We start from the raw sequence: 25121 nt of genomic DNA on the forward strand, positions 1-25121 counted from the left end.
GGCTGGGATTACACCAGGAAACAAATACACCAGCTGAGCACAGAGGACTGAACCAGAGGAGAACAAGGCTGTATCTGGCAGATTCCGGGAATAGGCTTCAAGCTTTAGTAGGGTTTGGTGCTTTCTAATTGGCTTAAGCAGGTAGCAGATTGCTACCAGATTGATGGACAGCACACAAACCCATACTGCCAGGCTGGATGAAACTACTGGTCTCAGGCACCCTAATCTTAGCGGCTGGACAGAGCCAGCGCCACCCAGAGCTTCTGGTTTCAACGTCTCTTCTATTACCAGCAACGCCTGCACAATAAATAAGGCGCTGCTTGGTGATGGAACCAAACATCGCAGGAGCAGATTCCAGTGGAGAGGGGACACACCATCTGCAGATGCCCTAATATAACAAAATTACAGGAAACTAAAGCAGTAGAAATCCCCATAAAGTGACTCCATTATGGAAATTATAACCCTCAGTGAATTATTCTATGGGAGTAGTGACACTTTACGGAAATTAGCTCGCACTGGATGTTGCAACATGAAAATTGCACATTTGCCATTTTATTATCCAACACATAATGCCCAGATTGTGCTCCAGGAGACATACACCGTAAATTAAGTGGGTTCTTCTCACTATAGTAATGCCACATATATGGATGCTAAATATGGTTTGGGCGCACTACAAGGCTCAGAAGAGAGTGGATATTTGACTTTGGGAGAGCGGATATTGCTGGATTGGTTTATGGAAGCCATGTTGCTTTTCAAGAGCTTTTGACCCACAAATATTGTGGAAACCTTTTGGTTTTCCTCTGTCTGATGATGGACCATAGAGGTGTCTTGTGTTTCCCTGTGATGAGTAGAAGTTTTATTGGTATAATTTTCACCTATATAACATTGTTTGTTGGCTTTTTATTCCATGTTTGGGAGGCAGAGTGAACAAACCATTGAGCACCATGATGCACTGGTTCATGCTATGAGGCTTTCGATTAGACTGTGAACTGTCATTGTATTGGAGAATAATTCAATATTTTTAAAAAGCTTGTATTTTTTTTGGACAGCTTGAGTAGAAATGTTCAAAAGTATAAAATTTTAGGATATTTTATTCAAAATTATTAATTGGTTTTATTTTTAGCAGATGACTGTACCAGGAGATCAGAGGGACAGCTGACATCTTCAATTTTTAAATCTGATGATCTTGAGATCTCACAGGATACAACTGAAGTGATTGCTGTTACTCCAGATATACCATCATCCCTTCACAGCAAAGATCTGTCATCTGATCCTATGAAACAGGTCCCATCTTTTGGTTCATTACCAACTACAAAGGAAAATCAAAATCACAATAGAAGCAGTAAAAAATTAATTGATTCTAAAGGAAAGCAGCCATTTTCATATTCAGAATATGGAAATAGTTTTCTTGAAAAGACTTTTCTTAATCGTGAAAAAATTCACATAAGAGAGAATAGATTTTCCTGTTCAGAATGTGGGAAATGTTTTACTCAGAATTCACATCTTGTTACACATGAGAGAACTCACACAGCAGAGAAGCCATATTCATGTTCAGAATGTGGGAAATGTTTTAGCCAGAAATCATATTTGGTTAGGCACCAAAGAACTCACACAGGGGAGAAGCCTTTTTCCTGTTCAGAATGTGGGAAATGTTTTATCCGGAAATCACATCTTGTTACACATGAGAGAATTCACACAGCAGAGAAGCCATATTCATGTTCAGAATGCGGGAAATGTTTTATTGATAAATCAGATTTGGTTAAGCACCAAAGAACTCACACAGGGGAGAAGCCTTTTTCCTGTTCAGAATGTGGGAAATGTTTTACACGGAAATTACATTTTGTTAACCACCATAGAACTCACACAGGGGAGACGCCTTTTTCATGTTCAGAATGTGGGAAATGTTTTATAAAAAAATGTAATCTTGATATACATCTAAAAATTCACACAGGGGAGAAGCCTTTTTCATGTTCAGAATGTTGGAAATGTTTTATCCAGAAATCAGATTGGGATAGGCACCAAAGAACTCACACAGGGGGGAAGCCTTTTTTATGTTCAGAATGTGGGAAATGTTTTGCACGTAAATCACTGCTTGTTACTCACCAGAGGACTCACACAGGGGAGAAGCCTTTTTCCTGTTCAGAATGTTGGACATGTTTTATCCGGAAATCAGATTTGGTTAGACACCAGAGAACTCACACAGGTGAGAAGCCATTTTCCTGTTCAGAATGTGGGAAATGTTTTATCCAGAAATCAGATTTGGTTAGGCACCAGAGAACTCACACAGGTGAGAAGCCTTTTTCCTGTTCAGAATGTGGGAAATGTTTTACAAAGAAATCAGATTTGGTTAATCATCACCATAGAACTCACACAGGGGAGAAACCTTTTTCATGTTCTTAATGTGGGAAATGTTTTCTACTGAAATCAACTCTTAATAAACATCAGGGAAGTCATACGGGGAGCTTTTTTCATGTTCAAAATGTTGGAAATATACAAAACCAAAACTGATAAGTTCAATAGCAGAGCAAAAACTTATCTTTGGCAAGCAGGAATCAGACTAGTCTCCAAGAATCCAGCAGAGAAGTCACCAGCGACTCAGAAGGGCGTCGGCTGCCTTATATCCAGTCAGAAGTTCCCGTTACCCAGTCACCATCCACCTGATCAGGTGTTTGGTAATCAGCCTCACTACCTTCCTTCACCAGAAGAGGGAGATCCTCGGACACAAAAGATGAATGAACAGATGAGCTCACAACAGTACCTCCCCCTTGAGGAGGGGTCACTGAACCCTCATCCAAGCCACCAGGCCGATCAGGATGAGCTCGATGAAAAGCATGCACCAATCTTTCGGCATGAATATCCGAGGCAGAGACCCAGGAATTATCCTCCTGACCATAACCCTTCCACTTAACCAAATACTGGAGTCTCCGTCTAGCCAGGCGGGAATCCAGTATCTTCTCTACCTCATATTCCATGTTACCTTCAACCAACACAGGGTCAGGAGGTGCCACCATAGGAACCACTGGTTCAACAAACCTCTTCAACAAGAACTTATGAAACACATTATGAATCTTAAATGTGACAGGAAGAGCCAACCGAAAAAAGACCGGATTAATAATCTCCAAAATCTTGTAAGGTCCAATAAATCTAGGTTTAAACTTTGGAGAAGCCACTTTCATAGAGATATTCTTTGATGACAACCAGACTATATCACCCACCTTAATCTGGGGACCAATGGTCCTATGCCGGTTAGAAAACCACTGGGTCTTTTCCTGGGAAAGAGACAACTTATCCACCACTTGGTCCCAAATCTGCTGCATTCTTTCCAACACAGTGTCAACCCCTGGACAGGCAGAAGACTCCACCTGCCCTGAAGAAAATCGAGGATGAAACCCAAAGTTACAGAAAAAGGGTGACATCAAAGTGGCAGAACTAGCTCTATTATTTAAAGCAAATTCGGCCAAGGGTAAAAATAAGACCCAATCATCCTGATCAGCAGATATAAAATATCTCAAATAAGCCTCCAAAGTCTGGTTTGTTCTCTCCGTCTGCCCATTGGTCTGAGGGTGAAATGCAGAGGAGAAGGACAACTGAATTCCCAACTTGGAACAAAAGGTCCTCCAGAATCTAGAGACAAACTGAACTCCTCTGTCCGATACAATGTTCTCAGGAATCCCGTGCAAGCGAACCACCTGTTGCAAAAACAAGGGCACCAACTCTGAGGAAGATGGCAACTTAGGGAGTGGTACAAGATGGACCATCTTAGAGAATCTATCACAAATGACCCAGATAACAGTCATCCTCTCTGAGACAGGCAGATCAGAAATTAAATCCATTGAAATATGAGTCCATGGCCTCCTGGGCACCGGCAAAGGCATCAACAACCCACTAGAACGAGAACAAGGCTTAGATCGGGAGCAAGTCCCACAGGACTGCACAACATTTCTGACATCACGAGACAAGGCAGGCCACCAAAAAGACCGACTCACCAAATCTCTAGTACCAAAAATACCTGGATGACCAGCCAACGCGGAGCAATGAACCTCAGACATCACTTTCCTCCTCCACTGGTCAGGAACATACAACCTACCACTGGGACAACGCTCAGGCTTATCCTCCTGAAACTTCTCCAGAGCACGTCTCAAATCAGGCGAGATGGCAGAAAGAACCACCCCCTCACCTAAGATGGCAGCAGGCTTGGTCACATTAGGAGAATCGGCCAAAAAACTCCTAGAGAGGGCATCAGCCTTAACGTTCTTAGTGCCCGGGAGAAAGGAGACCACAAAATCAAAACGTGTGAAAAACAAGGCCCACCTGGCCTGTCTCGGATTCAAGCGTTTAGCCGACTCAAGGTAGATCAAATTCTTGTGGTCAGTGAGGACCACAACTTGATGTCTAGCTCCCTCCAACCAATGTCTCCACTCCTCAAATGCCCACTTCATAGCCAACAGTTCTCGATTCCCCACATCATAGTTGCGTTCCAAAGGAGAGAACATTCGGGAAAAGAAGGCACAGGGGTTCATTTTAGATGTTACAGGATCTTTTTGGGACAAAACAGCTCCTGCACCAGTCTCTGAAGCTTCCACCTCCACCTGAAATGGAAGTGAGACATCGGGTTGTCGCAAAACCGGAGAAGAAGTGAACCTCTGCTTCAGCTCCTGAAAAGAAGAAACAGCCTCTGGAGACCAATTCAGCAAATCAGCGCCCTTCTTAGTCAAATCAGGCAATGGTTTGGCAATAACAGAAAAATTGGCTATAAACTTACGATAAAAATTAGCAAAACCCAGAAACTTCTGGAGAGCCTTCAAAGAAGTGGGCTGCACCCAATCATAAATGGCCTGTACATTGACCGAGTCCATTTCAATAGTTGATGGAGACAAAATAAATCCCAAAAATGAAATCCTCTGTACGCCAAAAAGACATTTCGATCCCTTAACATACAGGGAGTTTTCCCTCAAAATCTGTAACACAGTCCGAACATGTTCCACATGAGAGTCCCAATCCCTGGAAAAGATCAAAATATCATCCAAATAGATGATCAGAAACTTATCCAAAAAGTCCCGGAAAATATCATTCATGAAGCAGTGGAAGACAGAAGGGGCGTTAGTGAGCCCAAAAGGCATCACCAGGTACTCAAAATGTCCCTCCGGAGTACTAAACGCTGTCTTCCATTCATCCCCATGCTTAATGCGAATAAGATTATACGCCCCCTGAGGTCAAGCTTGGTAAACCAGCAAGCACCTTAAACTCTAGAAAATAGGTCAAAAATCAGGGGTAACAGATACTGATATTTAACAGTAATTTTGTTAAGGGAGCGATAGTCAATACAGGGCCTTAATGAACCATCCTTCTTGGCCACAAAAAAAAATCCAGCACCCGAGGGTGAAGAGGATGGTCTAATATGACCCTTCTCTAACGACTTCTTAATATAAGAACGCATAGCCTCATGTTTGGGTACAGATAAATTAAAAAGTCGACCTTTGGGAAATTTACACCCCGAACTCAGCTCAATTGCACAGTCATAACTCCTATGAGGAGGCAAAGATGCAAACTTACTCTCACTAAACACATCATAAAAATCAGCCAAAAAGTCAGGAACCTCATGCAACTGGGGAGAGGTGGAGAAAACAGGAGTGTCACTAAGAGCACACCAACAACCCCAACTCACCACAGACACAGATTTCCAATCCAAAACTGGATTATGGATTTGCAACCAGGGGAACCCCAGCACGATGGTATCATGCAAATTATGCAACACCAAAAATCTGCAATTTTCTTTATGGTCTGGGGCGACCCGCATTACCACCTGGGTCCAAAACTGAGGTTTATTCTTCGCCAAAGGAGGAGCATCAATACTCCTCAAAGGAATAGGCGTCCGCAGGGGTGTCATAGGGAAACCACAACGTTTAGCAAAATCTAAATCCATTAGGTTCAAGGCTGCTCCTGAATCCACAAAGGCTTTAGCAGAAAATGTGGACAGGGAGCAGATCAGAGTAATTGCCAGAAGAAACTTAGGTTGTACACCACCTACAGCAAATGTGTGTGCAAAACGTTTCTCTCGTTTAGGGCAGACAGAAATAATATGAGATGTATCTCCACAGAAAAAACACAGCTTATTACGCCTTCTGAACTCCTGACGTTGCGCCCTAGACAAAACTCTATCACATTGCATAGGTTCAGACATTTGTTCAACAGGAAGCAGCATTTCCCGTATAATTTTACGTTCACGTAAACGCCGATCAACCTGAATGGCTAATGACATAGAATCGTCAAAACCAGAGGGAACAGGAAATCCCACATAGTATCTTTTACGGTTTCTGACAAACCCTTCCGAAAGAGAGCTGCCAAGGCACCATCATTCCAAGTGGTGAGGACCGCCCACTTTCGGAATTTTTGACAGTACAGTTCTGCAGAATCTTGACCCTGGCTCAATGCCAGCAGGGTCTTTTCAGCTTGATCAATCGCATTAGGTTCATCATACAACAACCACAAGGCCTGAAAAAATGCATCCACATTAGTTAGAATAGGATCATCTGGTACTAAAGAAAATGGCCAATCCTGGGGATCGCCGCGCAGCAAGGAGATGACAATTTTAACCTACTGCGCAGAGCTCCCCGATGAGTTAGGCTTCAAGGCAAAAAATTATTTACAATTATTCTTAAAATTTAAAAATTTAGACCGATCCCCAAAAAACACATCAGGAGTGGGGATTTTTGGTTCAGCAGCATGTGAACGAGCAAGGTAGGCGGAAATTCCCCGCACCTCAGCAGCAAGCTGCTCCACACAATCAGACAATTGCTTAAACTCCATCAGAAAAAAAATAATAATATTCCTCCTACGGCCTCAGAGAAAAAGAGGAAAAAATATACACAAAAAAAAAATTCTGACACCTTTTTTTTTTTTCCCTTTTTCCTTTCTTTTTTTTTAAACAATTCCTTCCTGCTTTTGAGTACCCTAGAATCTGCGGTATGGCTGGTGATTCTGTTATAATTGAGTCACCGAGGAGGAAAAAACAAAACACAAGCTCAGCCCAGAAAATCAGAGAGGTTGGAAACTAGCGGATTGCAGACCCCTAATCCTATCACACAACTAGCAGTAGCCGTGGAGTGTTCCTACGGTGATCCTAGACACCTCGTCACAGCCGGAGATCTACATAAGCCTAAAGAGAGAAAAGGGAAAAACTGACTGCCCCAGAGCAGACCCCAAAGCAATAGGCAGCCCCCAACATATAATGACGGTGAAGCAAGATGAAAACACTAACACAGATAGAAAGATAGGTTGAGCAAACGATGGGGCCCAAGCTAACTAAAAGGACAGGATAGAAAAGCTGCTGTCTGCAATCCGAGAAAACCCTGCTAAAAATATTACCAACACAACTGATAAGCAAACAGGACCCTGAAGTCACTAGACTTCAAACCCTATATCAGCACTCAGAATATTCTGAAAGCAGAGCAAAAGAGAACACTGATCAAGGAAAAAGAATCCAGAACACCCCCGGCCGGGGATGGCTGAACTCCAAAAAACAAGGTAAACAAAACCAAAACTAATAAGTTCAATAGCAGAGCAAAAACTTATCTTTGGGAAGCAGGAATCAGACTGGTCTCCAAGAATCCAGCAGAGAAGTCACCAGCGACTCAGAAGGGGCGTCGGCTGCCTTATATCCAGTCAGAAGTTCCCGTTACCCAGTCACCATCCACCTGATCAGGTGTTTGGTAATCAGCCTCACTACCTTCCTTCACCAGAAGAGGAAGATCCTCGGACACAAAAGATGAATGAACAGATGAGCTCACAACAGAAATCATCAGGTATGTATATAAAAAGTATCTAAATCTGTCCCAAAGTATAGTTTAGAAAAATCCTTTACATATATATATAATTGTAAGTGGAAAGTCCATATGGAAGAAGTATAACAATTATATATATTGCACTATAGGAACAGAAAAGCGCAAATAGGGTCTTATCCGATGATAATATTAAAAAGTATAAAAAATCCACTCACCTGCTGTAGGAGAGATAAAGCACATAGAATTGGTAGCTGCTGCATGTCCAAGGGTCAAACAAGTGACCGCCAATATATCAAATCCTATGGAACTTATTTTTGGACTTTCATGCACTGCTTGACATAATACACGATTGCTGTTATAGTAGAAGATCAATATTTTATGCCCAGCGCGTTTCGAAGTATGAGCTACTTCCTCAGGGGATGACAGACATTAGATGTCTCAAGCAAATAATAAAAAGGAGCAGCATCCAATCCAAGTGAAAAAGTGCTTACAAAAATTTTTTCTTCTGCCATTGTAAAAACATACGTTTCGACCACAATAAGGTCTTTTTCAAGTATACTTAACTGGGAAACAGAGACCTGCGAAACCCATAAAGGCGACAGGTTTCTGCTAATAGCCAAGAATAATTATCTTTCACAATTGGTGCAGAATCCAACCAGAGGAGCAGCACTTTTACACCTAATATTATCTAACAGACCTGACAGAATAACAAATCTGCAGGTTGTTGGCCATCTAGGAAATAGCGACCACAATATTGTACAGTGTCACTTGTGTTTCGCTAGGGGGACATGTCAGGGAGTCACAAAAACACTGAACTTTAGGAAGGCAAAGTTTGACCAGCTTAGAGATGCCCTTAATCTGGGTGACTGGCACAATGTCCTCAGAAATAAGAATACAGAAAATAAGTGGGTAATGTGTAAGAACATCCTAAATAGGCGCTGTAAGCGGTTTATACCTTGTGGGAATAAAAGGACAAGAAACAGGAAAAACCCAATGTGGCTAAACAAAGAAGTAAGAGTGGCAATTAACAGTAAAAAGAAAGCATTTACACTACTAAAGCAGGATGGCACCGCTGAAGCTCTAAAAAACCATAAGGAGAAAAATATCTAAAAAAATAATTAAAACTTCCAAAAAGGAAACAGAGAAGCACAAAGGAGAGTAAAACTAATCCCAAACTGTTCTTCAGCTATATCAATAGTAAAAGAATCAAAAGTGAAAGTGTAGGCCCATTAAAAAATTGTGAGGAAAGAATGGTTGTAGATGACGAGGAAAAAGGTAATAATAATAATAAATTTTATTTTTATAGCGCCGACATATTCCGCAGCACTTTACATTTCAGAGGGGATTCGTACAGACAATAGACATTACAGCATAACAATAATCATACAGTAGATTATAACAAATACCAAGAGGAAAGAGGGCCCTGCTCGCAAGCTTACAGTCTATGAGGAAAGAGGTAGACACGAAAGGTGGGTGGTAATAGTTGCCCTGATTGTATGGACCAGCCATAATGTTAAGTGTGTGACAGTACAGACACAGAGGGCTAATGGATGCATAAAGCATGTGGGAACATGATGCGGGAAATCTGGTAATGGTAAAACTTTTGGCTGTGCCACACAGGGATAGATTAGGTTAATGTGTTGAGGCGATAGGCCAGTCTGAATAAATGCGTTTTTAGGGCACGCTTAAAATTGTGGGGATTGGGGACTAATCGTATTGACCTGGGAAGTGCATTCCAAAGAATTGGCGCGGCACGTGTAAAGTCTTGGAGACGGGAGTGGGAGGTTCTGACTATTGAGGATACCAACCTCAGGTCATCAGCAGAACGGAGGGCGCGGGTAGGGTGGTATACTGAAACAAGGGAGGAGATGTAGGGTGGTGCTGAGCCATGGAGGGCTTTGTGGGTGAGGGTAAAAAGTTTATACTGAATTCTGGAGTGGATGGGTAGCCAGTGTAATGACTGGCACAAGGTAGAGGCATCGGTGTAACGATTGGTGAGGAATATGATCCTGGCTGCAGCATTCAAGACAGATTGGAGAGGGGAGCGTTTGGTAAGAGGGAGACCGATTAGAAGAGAGTTACAATAGTCGAGACAAGAATGAATAAGAGAAACAGTAAGAGTTTTTGCAGAGTCAAAAGTAAGAAAAGGTCGAATTCTAGAAATGTTTTTGAGGTGCAGATGACAAGAGCGAACCAGCTATCGAATGTGGGGGGCAAAGGAAAGCTCGGAATCAAGTATGACCCCAAGACAGCGGGCCTGTTGCTGGGGAGTAATAGTGGAACCACACACAGAAATAGCAATGTCGGGTATAGGTACATTAGTAGAGGGAGGAAACACCAGGAGTTCAGTCTTTGACAGGTTCAGTTTCAGATATAGTGAGGACATGATATTAGACACAGCGTCTAGACAATCGCCGGTGTTTTCTAGAAAGGTTGGCGTGATGTCAGGAGAAGAAGCGTATAATTGGGTGTCATCAGCATAGAGATGGTACTGGAAACCAAATCTACTGATTGTTTGACCAATAGGGGCAGTGTACAAGGAGAAGAGGAGGGGGCCTAGAACCGATCCTTGGGGGACCCCAACAGTAAGGGGGAGGTGAGAGGAGGAGGAACCGGCAAAAGATACAGTAAAGGAGCGGTCGGAGAGATAGGAGGAGAACCAGGAGAGAACGGTGTCCTTGAGGCCAATGGAACGGAGCATAGTGAGGAGGAGCTGATGATCCACAGTGTCGAATGCTGCAGAGAAATCCAAGAGAATTAGCATGGAGTAATGACCATTTGATTTAGCTGTTACCAGATCATTAGAGACTTTAGTGAGGGCAGTTTCAGTGGAGTGTAAAGAGCGGAAACCGGATTGGAGAGGGTCGAGAACAGAGTTTTCTGAGAGATAGCGGATAAGACGGGAGTGGACCAGGCGTTCCAGGAGTTTAGAGATGAAGGGAAGATTAGAGACAGGTCTATATTTAGCGGCACAGTTTTGGTCGAGGGATGGTTTTTTAAGTAGTGGATGTATGATGGCATGCTTAAATGAGGAGGGAAAAATACCAAAAGAGAGAGAGAGGTTAAATGTTTTAGTCAGGTGAGGGGTCACAGCAGGGGAAAGGGACTGGAGGTGATGTGACAGAAATGGGTCACTGGTGCAAGTAGTTGGGCGAGAAGATGCAAGGAGCCTGCTTACTTCTTCTGTGACTGGTTCAAAATCAGAGAGTGAGCTAGATGCAGTGGTGGAGGGAGGACAGTGCATGGTATGAGGGGATTGGGAGATAATTTCCTGTCGAATCTGGTCAATTTTTTCTTTGAAGTAATTGGCCAGATCGTCAGCTCGGAACTCCGTGGTTGGGGCCTGTACTCTTGGATTGAGTAGAGAATGAAAAGTGTCAAAGAGACGTTTCGGGTTATTGGACAGTGAGGTGATGAGGGTGTTGAAATAGGTTTGTTTGGAGAGGTGAAGGGCAGTGTTGTATGTTCTAAGCATAAACTTAAAATGGATGAAATCTTCATGTAGATTGGATTTTCTCCACAGACGTTCGGCGTACCTGGAGCACCGCTGCAGGAAACGTGTTTGCAGGGTGTGCCAGGGTTGTCGCCGTCTGCGTTGTGGTGTTCTATTTATAGGGGGTGCAAATTCATCCAGGGCACTTTGAAGTGTTTCATTGTAATGCTTCAATGCAGAATCAGGACATGAGAGGGAGGAGATAGGGGCCAATGAAGACTGCAAGTTCTTCATAAGTTTCTGGGTGTTAATGGCCTGTATGTTTCTATAAGTCTGGACAGTGGGGGTGACCTGAGCAGCCTGGCAGTTCTTTATAGAGAATGAAAGAAGATTGTGGTCAGAGAGCGGGAGAGGGGAGTTTGCAAAATCATCCACTGCACAAAGCCGAGAGAAGACCAAGTCGAGGGAGTTTCCGTCTTCATGCGTTGGAGAATTAGTAAGCTGCGAAAGGCCAAACGAGGAGGTTAGAGATAAAAGGTGAGTAGCAGATGGTGAGAGGGGAAGAGCAATGGGGATGTTGAAATCTCCCATGATGAGGGTAGGGATGTCACAGGAGAGAAAATGTGGAAGCCAAGTGGCAAAATGATCCAGGAACTGATGGGAGGGGCCGGGAGGACGATACACCACCGCCACTCGCATGGAGAAGGGGGTGTAGAGTCTGACGGCATGGACCTCAAAAGAAGGGAAGACAAGTGAGGGTACTTGAGGGATAACCTGAAAGGTACATTTTGGTGATAGGAGCAGACCAACGCCTCCACCAGCTCTACTGTCTGATCTTGGGGTATGAGAGAAGTGTAGCCCCCCGTATGAAAGAGCAGCAGCAGCGGTAGTGTCTGACTGCTGGATCCAGGTTTCAGTAAGAGCCAGGAGGTTAAGAGAATTAGAAAGGAAGAAGTCATGGATGAAGGAGAGTTTGTTACACACTGAGCGAGAATTCCAAAGTGCACAATTAAGAGAGACAGATGGCAGGCAGGGAATATTAATAAGATTAGAGGGGTTTCTAAGTGTAGCAGTCGGGGGGCTTGACTTTCTATAAAATGGGGGACCAGGGTTGGGAGCAATGTCTCCTGCGACTAGGAGAAGGAGGATAGAAAGAGTGAGCAGATGGTTAAGTGATTTGTGAGAGCGTCTCTGATGTTGAATGGAGGGACTGACTGGATCTGTGCAATTTAACAACGTGAAAAGAGCGTGAGTGCTATACATAGGAGAGGAAAGGAGCGAGGGGCCGATATGGATGGAGTGTAGAGAGTTAATGCCAGGGCGGTGGATGTGTGTGAATGCAGTGGCCAGGATTAAAATTACACAAATGCATATGGTATATATTTGTTGCACTCCTAATGTACAGGGAGTAGATGTATATAAATGTCTTACCTGTCTACTGCCCTGTCTAACTGCCATGTTATAACTGCCAGTAGTACTTTGATACATGTACTTCGATTACATGTGCATAAATGCCACCCCTGCATAAATGCTCCCCCTAGCTAGGTCTGAATATATAGGAGTTAAGGCTAAGTTTTTTTGTTGGCTCTCTCTCTTCTCGTTAATCAATCACACTAAATTGAGACACCAGGACCCAATAAAATGTTGTGGTCAAATAAACACATGTCCAGCACTACATGGATCATAAAGCACTTTGAAAAGTTTCTTGACCTCACAACATAAGGGGACAAGCAGAGTAAGTTGAAAAAACTATATACCAGATATAAGCTTGCAGAGTTGAAAACACAGAGATAGCATTCAGGATTAACTGCTTGCTGACATTGAATGGAGACACAGGAGTGGATTCAGAGCAGAGATTGGAAAAGCTGGTTACCAGATATAAGCTTGCAGAGTTGAAAACACAGAGATAGCATTCAGGATTAACTGCTTGCTGACATTGAATGGAGACACAGGAGTGGATTCAGAGCAGAGATTGGAAAAGCTGGTTACCAGATATAAGCTTGCAGAGTTGAAAACACAGAGATAGCATTCAGGATTAACTGCTTGCTGACATTGAATGGAGACACAGGAGTGGATTCAGAGCAGAGATTGGAAAAGCTGGTTACCTGTATGAAGAGAATAGAGATGCGTGTCACATTCATCCATGTTATAACTGCCAGTAGTACTTTGATACATGTATTAAAAGGTAATATATTAAACACCTTCTCCACGGTATTCACGGTGGAAAATGAAATGCTAGGTGAAATGCAGAGAGACAAAGAAAACCCTATATTAAGTGTCACCAATCTAACCCAAGAAGAGGTGCGAAACCAGCTAAATAAGATTACAATAGATAAATCTCTGGGTCCAGATGGCATACACCCACGAGTACTAAGAGAACTAAGTAATGTAATACATAAACCATTATTTCTTATATTTAAGGACTCTATAGCGACGGGGTCTGTTCCACAGGACTGGCGCATAGCAAATGTGGTACCAATATTCAAAAAGGGCTCTAAAAGTGCCTCTTGACCTACACTCATTCTCTGAATCCCTCCTCCCTCTCACAGATATAAGTTCCTTACACAATGCGGATGATGCTGCTGCTCTATAAAACACCACAATAGCTGTAGCTTTGGAATCTGCTGCCCCACTTACACATACCAAAGCTCACAAAATCAACAGACAGCCCTGGCACACCAGCCTGACCAAAGAACTGAGGCGAGCTTCCAGGGCTGCTGAGCGCAGATGGAAAAGATCCCACTACAATGATCACTTCATCGCATTCAAACAGTCCCTCACTACTTTCAAGACCACACTCGCCACAGCTAAACAAACCTACTTCTCATCTCTCATATCCTCCCTGTCTCACAACCCTAAACAGTTATTCAACACCTTCAATTCTCTCCTCCGTCCCCCAGCACCTCCTCCCTCCCCACTCATCTCAGCTGAAGACTTTGCCTCATTTTTCAAGCAGAAGATTTGTAACATCAGAGACAGTTTTGGTCAACAACCCCCAGAGCCCTTCCTCCCGACTTCCCAGCCCTCCACCTCCAAAACCAACTTCTCCACCATTACAGAAGATCGACTCTCCACTCTACTCTCAAGATCACATCTCACCACCTGTGCACTTGACCCAATCCCATCCCACTTCATCCCAAACCTCACCACAGTCTTCATCCCAACCCTAACCCATCTCTTCAACCTATCACTAACAACTGGTGTTTTCGCCTCAAGCTTTAAACATGCCTCCATCACACCTATCCTCAAAAAGCCCTCTCTTGACCCATCCTCTGTATCCAGCTATCGCCCTAAATCCCTTCTCCCCTTTGCCTCCAAGCTACTGGAACAACACGTCTACCTTGAACTGTCCTCCCATCTCTCTTCTTGCTCCCTCTTCGACCGCTTACAATCTGGCTTCCGGTCACACCACTCCACTGAAACTGCGCTTACTAAGGTCACCAATGACCTCTTAACCGCCAAGAGCAAGCGACACTACTCTGTCCTCCTCCTCCTGGACCTGTCGGCTGCCTTTGACACAGTGGACCATTCCCTATTATTACAGACCCTCTCATCCCTTGGCATCACAGACGTGGCCCTATCCTGGATCTCATCATACCTAACAGACCGGACATTCAGCGTCTCCCACTCACACACCACCTCCTCACCTCGCCCACTATCTGTCGGAGTCCCACAAGGTTCAGTCCTAGGACCCCTGCTCTTCTCCATTTACACCTTTGGCCTGGAACAGCTCATAGAATCTCATGGCTTTCAGTATCACCTCTATGCTGATGACACACAGATCTACATCTCTGGACTAGATATCACCTCCCTACTAACCAGAATCCCTCAATGTCTGACTGCTATTTCATCCTTCTTCTCCGCTAGATTTTTGAAACTTAACATGGACAAAACAGAATTCATAATCTTTCCCCCATCTCACGTGACCCCCCCAACGAACCTATCCATTACAGTAAATGGCTGCCCACTCTCCCCAGTCCCACAAGCTCGCTGCCTCGGAGTAATCCTTGACGCTGATCTCTCCTTCAAACCACATATCCAAGCCCTTTCCACTTCCTGCCGACTTCAACTCAAAAATATTTCACAAATCCGTTCATTCCTCAACCAAAAATCTGCAAAAACCCTAGTCCATGCCATCATCATCTCTCTCATCTCTTGCCTTGACTACTGCAACCTCCTGCTCTGTGGCCTCCCCTCGAACACTCTCGCACCCCTCCAATCTATTCTAAACTCTGCTGCACGACTAATCCACCTGTCCCCCCTCTATTCCCCAGCTTCTCCCCTCTGTCAATCCCTTCACTGGCTCCCCATTGCCCAGAGACTCCAGTACAAAACCCTAACCATGACATACAAAGCCATCCACAACCTGTCTCCTCCATACATCTGTGACCTCGTCTCCCGGTACTTTCCTGCACGCAACCTTCGATCCTCACAAGATCTCCTTCTCTACTCCCCTCTTATCTCCTCTTCCCACAATCGCATACAAGATTTCTCTCGCGCATCACCCCTACTCTGGAACTCTCTACCACAACATATCAGACTCTCACCTACCATCGAAACCTTCAAAAAGAGCCTGAAGACCCACCTCTTCCGACAAGCCTACAACCTGCAGTAACCAAGGATCGACCAAACCGCTGCATGACCAGCTCTACCCTCGCCTACTGTATTCTCACCCATCCCTTGTAGATTGTGAGCCTTCGCGGGCAGGGTCCTCTCTCCTCCTGTACCAGTTATGATTTGTATTGTTTAACATTATTGTACTTGTTTTTATTATGTATACCCCTCCTTACATGTAAAGCGCCATGGAATAAATGGCGCTATATCAATAAATAATAATAATAATAAAAGTGAACCTGTAAATTATAGGCCAGTAAGTCTAACCTCAATTGTTGGTAAAATATTTGAAGGGTTTCTGAGGGATGTTATTCTGGATCATCTCCATGAGAATAACTGTGTAACGCCATATCAGCAAGGGTTTATGAGGAACTGCTCCTTTCAAACCAATCTAATCAGTTTTTATGAAGAGGTAAGCTATAAACTGGGCCAAGGTGAGTCATTGGATGTGGCGTATCTTGATTTTTTCAAAGCGTTTGATCCCGTGCCACACAAGAGGTTGGTACACAAAATGAGAATGCTGGGTCTGGGGGAAAATGTGTGTAAATGGGTAAGTAACTGGCTGAGTGATAGAAAGCAGAGGGTGGTTATAAATGGTATATTCTCTAACTGGGTCGCTGTGACCAGTGGGGTACCGCAGGGGTCGGTCTTGGGACCTCTTCTCTTCAACATATTTATTAACGATCTGGTAGAAGGTTTGCACAGTAAAATACGATATTTGCAGATGATACAAAACTATGTAAAGCAGTCAATACAAGAGAAGATAGTATTCTGCCACAGATGGATCTGGATAAGTTGGAAACTTGGGCCGAAAGTTGGCAGATGCGGTTTAACAATGATAAATGTAAGGTTATACATATGGGAAGAAGGAATCAATATCATCATTACATACTGAACGATAAACCACTGGGTAAATCTGACATGGAGAAGGACTTGGGGATCCTGGTTAATGATAAACTTACCTGGAGCAGCCAGTGCCAGGCAGCGGCTGCCAAGGCAAACAGGATCATGGGGTGCATTAAAGAGGTCTGGATACACATGATGAGAGCATTATACTGCCTCTGTACAAATCCCTGGTTACACCACACATGGAGGACTGTGTACAGTTTTGGGCACCGGTGCTCAGGAAGGATATAATGGAACTAGAGCGAGTACAAAGGAGGGCAACAAAATTAATAAATGGGATTGGGGAACTACAATACCCAGAGAGATTAGCAAAATTAGGATTATTTAGTCTACAAAAAAGACGACTGAGGGGCGATCTAATAACCATGTATAAATATATAAGGGGACAATACAAATATCTCGCCCAGGATCTGTTTATACCAAGGAAGGTGACGGTCACAAAGGGGGCATTCTCTGTGTCTGGAGGAGAGAAGGTTTTTCCACCAACATAGAAGAGGATTCTTTACTGTTAGGGCAGTGAGAATCTGGAATTTCCTGCCTGAGGAGGTGGTGATGGCGAAATCAGTCGAGGAGTTCAAGAAAGGCCTGGATGTCTACCTGGAGCGTAACAATATTGTATCTTACAGTTATTAGGTTCTTTAGAAGGACGTAGATCTGGGGATTTATTCTAACAATTCTATAGGCTGAACTGGATGGACTAATGTCTTTTTTCGGCCTTACTAACTATGTTACTATGTTGCTCAGGTACTCGGTCAGAACAACGAGCCCAATGTAAGTCTATGGGAGACCCGAGCATTATTACCGCAATCCCCCCCGGGGGTCCTTTTAAGGTCTATAAACATCGGGAAATGATGGAAACACTGCTAAAATGACACGGGATCATCATGGGGATCGCCCCTGGAAGCAGTCCTGACTCCTAGTTCACAGTTGTAAACAATGTTGTCAGAGTTTCATGCCACTTTTACCAGTGCACCAAGAAACATACCAAAATGAAACCAAAATGGATTTTGCTGGGAAATATGTTAAGGTGCATCCTTTCCAGGTTAATGACTTGTACATAATAATTAACCCCAGACTAAAATCTTCCTCCACCACTTGGGCTATGTTCAGATTCAGCGTTTTTGAAGCGTTTTTCAACTTTAACATTGCTTTAAACCAATACAAATGCATTCACTGGGAAATGTCAATGTAACATTTACCAACCCTAGCTGCTATGTGGTGTGTGACACATAAGCAGACACATCTTGTTTCATTTATGAATGAGTGACTCAAAGTCACAGAGCCTATTTTTACCGGGACATCAGCCGGCATTAATCTTCTTAAAGGGCCATTATTAAACAGTGGGTCTCCTAAACTGTTATAGCATATGCAGTGAGTGGATGGGCTGAAAAGAATTACGACGCACCCCGATACCCCTTTCACGAGATGTCCAGGAGGGCTTCCACAAAAAATGTTGCATTGAATGCAAGGACTGCCCTACTACCAAGTCATATGCACCCCAATAAGCCTTTAAACCCAGGTACTGGATGTGCCCAGGAAAATCCACTTCACATTATTCATTTTGTACTGCCCTTCTGTTTTCTTATGCATTGACTGCAAGGCCTGCCCTGCTACCAAGTCATATGCACCTCAATAAGCCCAATCCCCCCCTTGGAAGAAACATGTAGGATGGCCTCTTAACAAAAAATTTCCCATTAAAAAGAGCGGGTCTCCTAGACTTGTAATTGCCATACACTAAGTGTATTGGGCTGACAAACATTTTCCCCTGTGGGGTACATCTCAACCTTTTCCATAAGTATTTAACGCCCAGCAAAAAAAACCCACCCTTGTTAGGATTTTGACACTGGCTGTAGCAACACGGAAGCCTGATTAAAACCTATGCCCAATTCAAAGGAGCAGGTCTCCTAGAGTTGGAATACCCATACACTAAGTGTACGGCCAGGCAAACATTTCCCCCTGGGGGGTACACCTCAACTGTTTTCAGAACAAGTATTTTACGCACAGCATAACCACCCACCCTTGCTAATAATTCGACACTGGCTGTAGCTGCACGGAACACATAAACCCTTTTGATCTAGTGGTGGCGGATGATGAGATGTGGAGGAAGGCCTGATTTAAAACTATGCCCAATTTAAAGGAGTGGATCTCCTAGACATGGAATGCCCATACACTAAGTGTATGGCCTGGAAAACATTTCCCCCTGGGGACAGATAACAACATAGTGTGTACATTTTTTTTAGGGGCATCATGAACACCTTGCAAAACTGTAACATGGTTTCCAACACAGTTGCTGCTGGGAAGGTGCATGTTTTTAGTAACAATATGGCGGACGAATCGTTGGATGAAGTGATCTGGAAAAGGGGCATGGTGATGACAGGAATGGGAAAGTACATGATTAATAACAGCAGTGACTATGGGAGGTATGAGATCCAGGATACAGCCAACAATGATTAGTCGTTTAGCCACCATCAATTTTCAGAATGGGTTTCATGCCCATTTGAAGATCGGTGTAATAGATGTGCATGTGAGACTTGGTCTAAAAAATGCCCATCCAAAATATGCTGCCAAAGACGCATGTGTGTGTATAAAGGGCAAAGTGCAACATGTTCGTGAGATGCTGAATTATATAAAGCAGATGAGTGTTGGAGGAAAACCAAACAAACAAATGGATGCTCGGGAAAAGTTTAACCCCTTCTGACATCTGACGTACTATCCCATCCACGGTACCCGGGCCCGTATGACCGGGGACGGGATGGTACGTCAGCACGATCAGCGGCCCTCCCGGAGGGGAGCGCCATTGATTGCGGCTGGGTGTCAGCTGATTATCACAGCTGACACCCGGCACTATGTGTCAGGGGTGGTCACGGACCACCCCCGGCACATTAACCCCTGGCACACTGCGATCAAACATGATCGCGGTGTAGCAGGGGATTAGGGAAGAATTGCGCAGGGAGGGGGCTCCTTGCACGCTTCCCTGAGACCCTCAGAGCAGCATGATGTGCTCGCGCTGCTTCGAGGGTCTCCTCCCTGCAGGCCCCCGGATCCAAGATGGCCGTGAGAGCCTGCAGGAAGGCAGCTTCCTCAGTGCTTGCTGAGAGCAGGCATTAAGAAAGCCTGTGCAGCGCCTGTCAGATCGCTAATCTGTCACAGGGCTCTTCAAAGTGTCAGATCAGCTATCTGACACTTTATTGTAATGTCCCACATTGGGACAATATAATAAAATGCAAAAAAAAAACAAGTGTAAAAACAAATTTATAAAATCCTAAATAAATAATAAAAAAAACCCTAATAAATTATTTTTTTGTAAATAAAAAAACAAAACAATAAAAATACATCCGTAACGACCCGCCCTATAGAATTGTCCCACTAGTTAACCCCTTTAGTGAACCCCTTCAAAAAAAAAACTAGGCAAAAAACAATGCTTTATCATCATACCGCCGAACAAGGTGCAATACCACACAATCAAAAAGACGTATATAAATAAACATGGTACCCAGGGCCATATTTAGAGTTTGTGCTGCCTTAGGCACTTTTTGTGCTGCCTCCCCCATTGGCGAGTATGACTAATGCAGACACTGTCGGCAGTGACTTAGGCTACTTTCACATCAGCGATTTTCGCCATTTGCTGCAGATCCTTCAGTTTTTCTGCATCTGTCACGTAACGGATCACTTATGGCAACGCTGCATTCGGCCTCATTCATTCCCTATGGGACATGTGCGGCACTTGCGGTTTTGCCGCGATCCCGCAAAATGCGGTACTTGCAGCAATGGAAAAAAACGCTGCTAGCTGTGTTTTATTTATCTCACCGCAAGTGCAAAACCGCAAGTGTGCGGCTGCATGAATTTCTACGTAGCTGAACGCTCCAGTCCCGAGTGATGGCGGCAGTGCCGTGTATTGAGGTGCGAGACTCATGTGAGTTTGTCGCAAGTGTGACCCCGGCCTAACGCAGATTTTATGTGTGTTTCTTTATTTAACTCTCTATGTACCTTTTATAAATATTACTAAACATCAGGCTTGGTATTATCTTGGTATTAGATATACAGTGGGGAAAAAAAGTATTTAGTCAGTCAGCAATAGTGCAAGTTCCACCACTTAAAAAGATGAGAGGCGTCTGTAATTTACATCATAGGTAGACCTCAACTATGGGAGACAAACTGAGAAAAAAAAATCCAGAAAATCACATTGTCTGTTTTTTTTTCATTTTATTTGCATATTATGGTGTAAAATATGTATTTGGTCAGAAACAAGCAATCAAGATTTCTGGCTCTCACAGACCTGTAACTTCTTCTTTAAGAGTCTCCTCTTTCCTCCACTCATTACCTGTAGTAATGGCACCTGTTTAAACTTGTTATCAGTATAAAAAGACACCTGTGCACACCCTCAAACAGTCTGACTCCAAACTCCACTATGGTGAAGACCAAAGAGCTGTCAAAGGACACCAGAAACAAAATTGTAGCCCTGCACCAGGCTGGGAAGACTGAATCTGCAATAGCCAACCAGCTTGGAGTGAAGAAATCAACTGTGGGAGCAATAATTAGAAAATGGAAGACATACAAGACCACTGATAATCTCCCTCGATCTGGTGCTCCACGCAAAATCCCACCCCGTGGGGTCAGAATGATCACAAGAACGGTGAGCAAAAATCCGAGAACCACGCGGGGGGACCTAGTGAATGAACTGCAGAGAGCTGGGACCAATGTAACAAGGCCTACCATAAGTAACACACTACGCCACCATGGACTCAGATCCTGCAGTGCCAGACGTGTCCCACTGCTTAAGCCTGTACATGTCCGGGCCCATCTGAAGTTTGCTAGAGAGCATTTGGATGATCCAGAGGAGTTTTGGGAGAATGTCCTATGGTCTGATGAAACCAAACTGGAACTGTTTGGTAGAAACACAACTTGTCGTGTTTGGAGGAAAAAGAATACTGAGTTGCATCCATCAAACACCATACCTACTGTAAAGCATGGTGGTGGAAACATCATGCTTTGGGGCTGTTTCTCTGCAAAGGGGCCAGGACGACTGATCCGGGTACATGAAAGAATGAATGGGGCCATGTATCGTGAGATTTTGAGTGCAAACCTCCTTCCATCAGCAAGGGCATTGAAGATGAAACGTGGCTGGGTCTTTCAACATGACAATGATCCAAAGCACACCGCAAGGGCAACGAAGGAGTGGCTTCGTAAGAAGCATTTCAAGGTCCTGGAGTGGCCTAGCCAGTCTCCAGATCTCAACCCTATAGAAAACCTTTGGAGGGAGTTGAAAGTCCGTGTTGCCAAGCGAAAAGCCAAAAACATCACTGCTCTAGAGGAGATCTGCATGGAGGAATGGGCCAACATACCAACAACAGTGTGTGGCAACCTTGTGAAGACTTACAGAAAACGTTTGACCTCTGTCATTGCCAACAAAGGATATATCACAAAGTATTGAGATGAAATTTTGTTTCTGACCAAATACTTATTTTCCACCATAATATGCAAATAAAATGAAAAAAAACAGACAATGTGATTTTCTGGATTTTTTTTTCTCAGTTTGTCTCCCATAGTTGAGGTCTACCTATGATGTAAATTACAGACGCCTCTCATCTTTTTAAGTGGTGGAACTTGCACTATTGCTGACTGACTAAATACTTTTTTTCCCCACTGTATACAGTGCCTTGCAAAAGTATTCACCCCCTGGAACTTTTCAACCTTTTCCCACATATCATGCTTGAAACATAAAGATACCAAATGTAAATTTTTGGTGAAGACTTTACAACAAGTGGGACACAATTGTGAAGTTGAACGGAATTTATTGGTTATTTTAAATTTTTGTGGAAATTCAAAAACTGAAAAGTGGGGCGTGCAATATTATTCGGCCCCTATAACTTAATACTTTGTTGTGCCACCTTTTGCTGCGATTATAGTATGTAATCTATCAGTTTTGTACATGGAGAGACTGAAATTCTCGCCCATTCTTCCTTGGCAAACAGCTCGAGCTCAGTGAGGTTGGATGGAGATCGTTTGTGAACAGCAGTTTTCAGCTCTTTCCACAGATTCTTGATTGGATTCAGGTCTGGACTGTGACTTGGCCATTCTAACACCTGGATACGTTTATTTGTGAACCATTCCATTATAGATTTTGCTTTATGTTTGGGATCATTGTTTTGTTGTAAGACAAATCTTTGTCCCAGTCTCAGGTCTTTTGCAGACTCTAACAGGTTTCCTTCAAGAATGGTCCTGTATTTGGCTCTATCCATCTTCCCATCAATTTTAACCATCTTCCCTGTCCCTGCTGAAGTAAAGCAGGCTCAAACCATGATGCTGCCACCACCATGTTTGACAGTGGGGATGATGTTTTCAGGGTGATGAGCTGTGCTGCCTTTATGCCAAACATATCGTTTGGCATTGTTGCCAAAAAGTTTGATTTTGGTTTCATCTGACCAGAGCACCTTCCTCCACATGTTTGGTGTGTCTCCCAGGTGACTTGTTGCAAACTTTAAATGACACTTTTTATGGATATCTTTGAGAAATGGCTTTCTTGCCACTCTTCCATAAAGGCCAGATTTGTGCAGTGTACGACTGATTGTTGTCCTATGGACAGACTGTCCCACTTCAGCTGTAGATGTCTGCAGTTCATCCAGAGTGATCATGGGCCTCTTGGTTGCATCTCTTATCAGTCTTCTCCTTGTTTGAGATGAAAGTTTAGAGGGATGGCCGGGACTTGGTAGATTTGCAGTGGGATGATACTCCTTCCATTTCAATATGATCGCTTGCACAGTGCTCCTTGAGATGTCTAAAGTTTTGGAAATCATTTTGTAACCAAATCCGGCTTTAAACTTCTCCACAACAGTATCACGGACCTACCTGTTGTGTTCCTTGGTCTTCATGATGCTCTCTGTGCTTCATACAGAACCCTGAGACTATCACAGAGCAGGTGCATTTATATAGAGACTTGATTACACACAGGTGGATTATATTTACTATCATTAGTCATTTAGGACAACATTGGATCATCCAGAGATCCACAATGAACTTCTGGAGTGAGTTTGCTGCACTGAAAGTAAAGGGGCTGAATAATATTGCACGCCCCAAAAATTTAAAATAACCAATAAATTTCGTTCAACTTCACAATTGTGTCCCACTTGTTGTTGATTCTTCACCAAAAATTTACATTTGGTATCTTTATGTTTGAAGCATGATATGTGGGAAAAGGTTGAAAAGTTCCAGGGGCCGATTACTTTCGCAACGCACTGTATAGATAGATCTATCATTTATCGATATATCTATCATCTATCTGTGTGTGTAAACATTATTCTTCAATGGAGTAAGTAAATGAAGAGGTTGAACAAGAAATGACATCACAATTCTTTTTGGTAAATAATAGATTGTTATTTAGCCTACAAAAATGCATACAAATCCGCATGAAAAAAACGCTTGAAAATCTGTATAAAAATGCACAGATTTTTACCTGCATTTTCTGCTAAGAGATGCAGATTTTGTGCATAAAATTCTGCAGACAAATCCGCACCGTGTGCACATACCCTAAGGCTATGTTTCCACGTTCAGGAAACACTGCAGAGAGGACGCAGCTCCGTCCAAAGCTTTGCCGGCTTTAGTACGTGCGGTGACGCCACACAGCACCGGCTCCAGGTTTTTGAGGGCCCCGGGCAAAATAGTCTCAGTGGGCCCCCCCCTTTAACACATACCACGATCATCACTAGCTAGGTCCTGGAGAATGATGGTTGAGACCGGGGTCTTGAGTTTGGAGACATTGGAGGTTGTTGGTGTTGCTTTGCTAGGTCTGTTAGGTGGTCACCAACCCTCCCCCCCAAAGCCAGAACTCACCTTTGTTGTGGGTTGAGAACTTGAGATGAGAAGCCAGGAGATGTGTGTCAGCGAGTGTCCGGTGCGGCGGTGCCTGCTGCTGCAGCAGGAGCCGCCGGAGCGAGGAGCCACAACAAGCGCCGGGGCCCGGGAGATCAGCCGCCAGTAGAGTTGAGCGAAACGGGTCGAAAAAATTCAAAAGTCGCCGACTTTTGGCAAAGTCGGGTTTCATGAAACGAAACCAGACCCTAGGATGAGGTCGGCCACGAGGTCGGCGACTTACGCGCCAAAGTCGCGTTTCAAAAGATTTTTTTTTGCGCTCTTTTTCAGCCAATCAGGATCCACGGACACTGTGGGCAACGTGATGACATAGGCACGGGTCACCACCATCTTTCAGAAGGGCATGCAAGTGATTGGCTTGCTTTGGTGGTCGTCACAGGGGGTATAAAAGGGCGTGCACGCCGACCGCCATCTTACTTCTGCCGATCTTAGTATAGGGAGAGGTTGCTGCTGATTCTGTAGGGAGAGCGTTAGGCAGGGAAGAAGACAAAAAAACTGCTTCTGCTGCTAGCGATTTGGCC

General features: G+C 43.9%; 2 protein-coding genes across 2 annotated transcripts in view; one reads left to right on the forward strand and one right to left on the reverse strand.

Annotated features, from left to right (window-relative positions):
- The window catches only part of LOC141073979 (gastrula zinc finger protein XlCGF66.1-like), a 393515-nt gene that overhangs the window by 273036 nt on the left and 95358 nt on the right, over positions 1 to 25121 (reverse strand). The window lies entirely within an intron of this gene.
- On the forward strand, positions 1133 to 2453 carry LOC141073976 (uncharacterized). The gene has a single exon (XM_073561503.1). It carries the CDS (start codon positions 1276 to 1278, stop codon positions 2398 to 2400), a length of 1125 nt encoding a protein of 374 aa, XP_073417604.1. The 5' UTR covers positions 1133 to 1275; the 3' UTR covers positions 2401 to 2453.

Source organism: Dendrobates tinctorius, unplaced genomic scaffold (assembly GCF_039654945.1).
Source record: "Dendrobates tinctorius isolate UK_male_01 unplaced genomic scaffold, ASM3965494v1 ptg000321l, whole genome shotgun sequence".
NCBI lineage: Eukaryota > Metazoa > Chordata > Amphibia > Anura > Dendrobatidae > Dendrobates > Dendrobates tinctorius.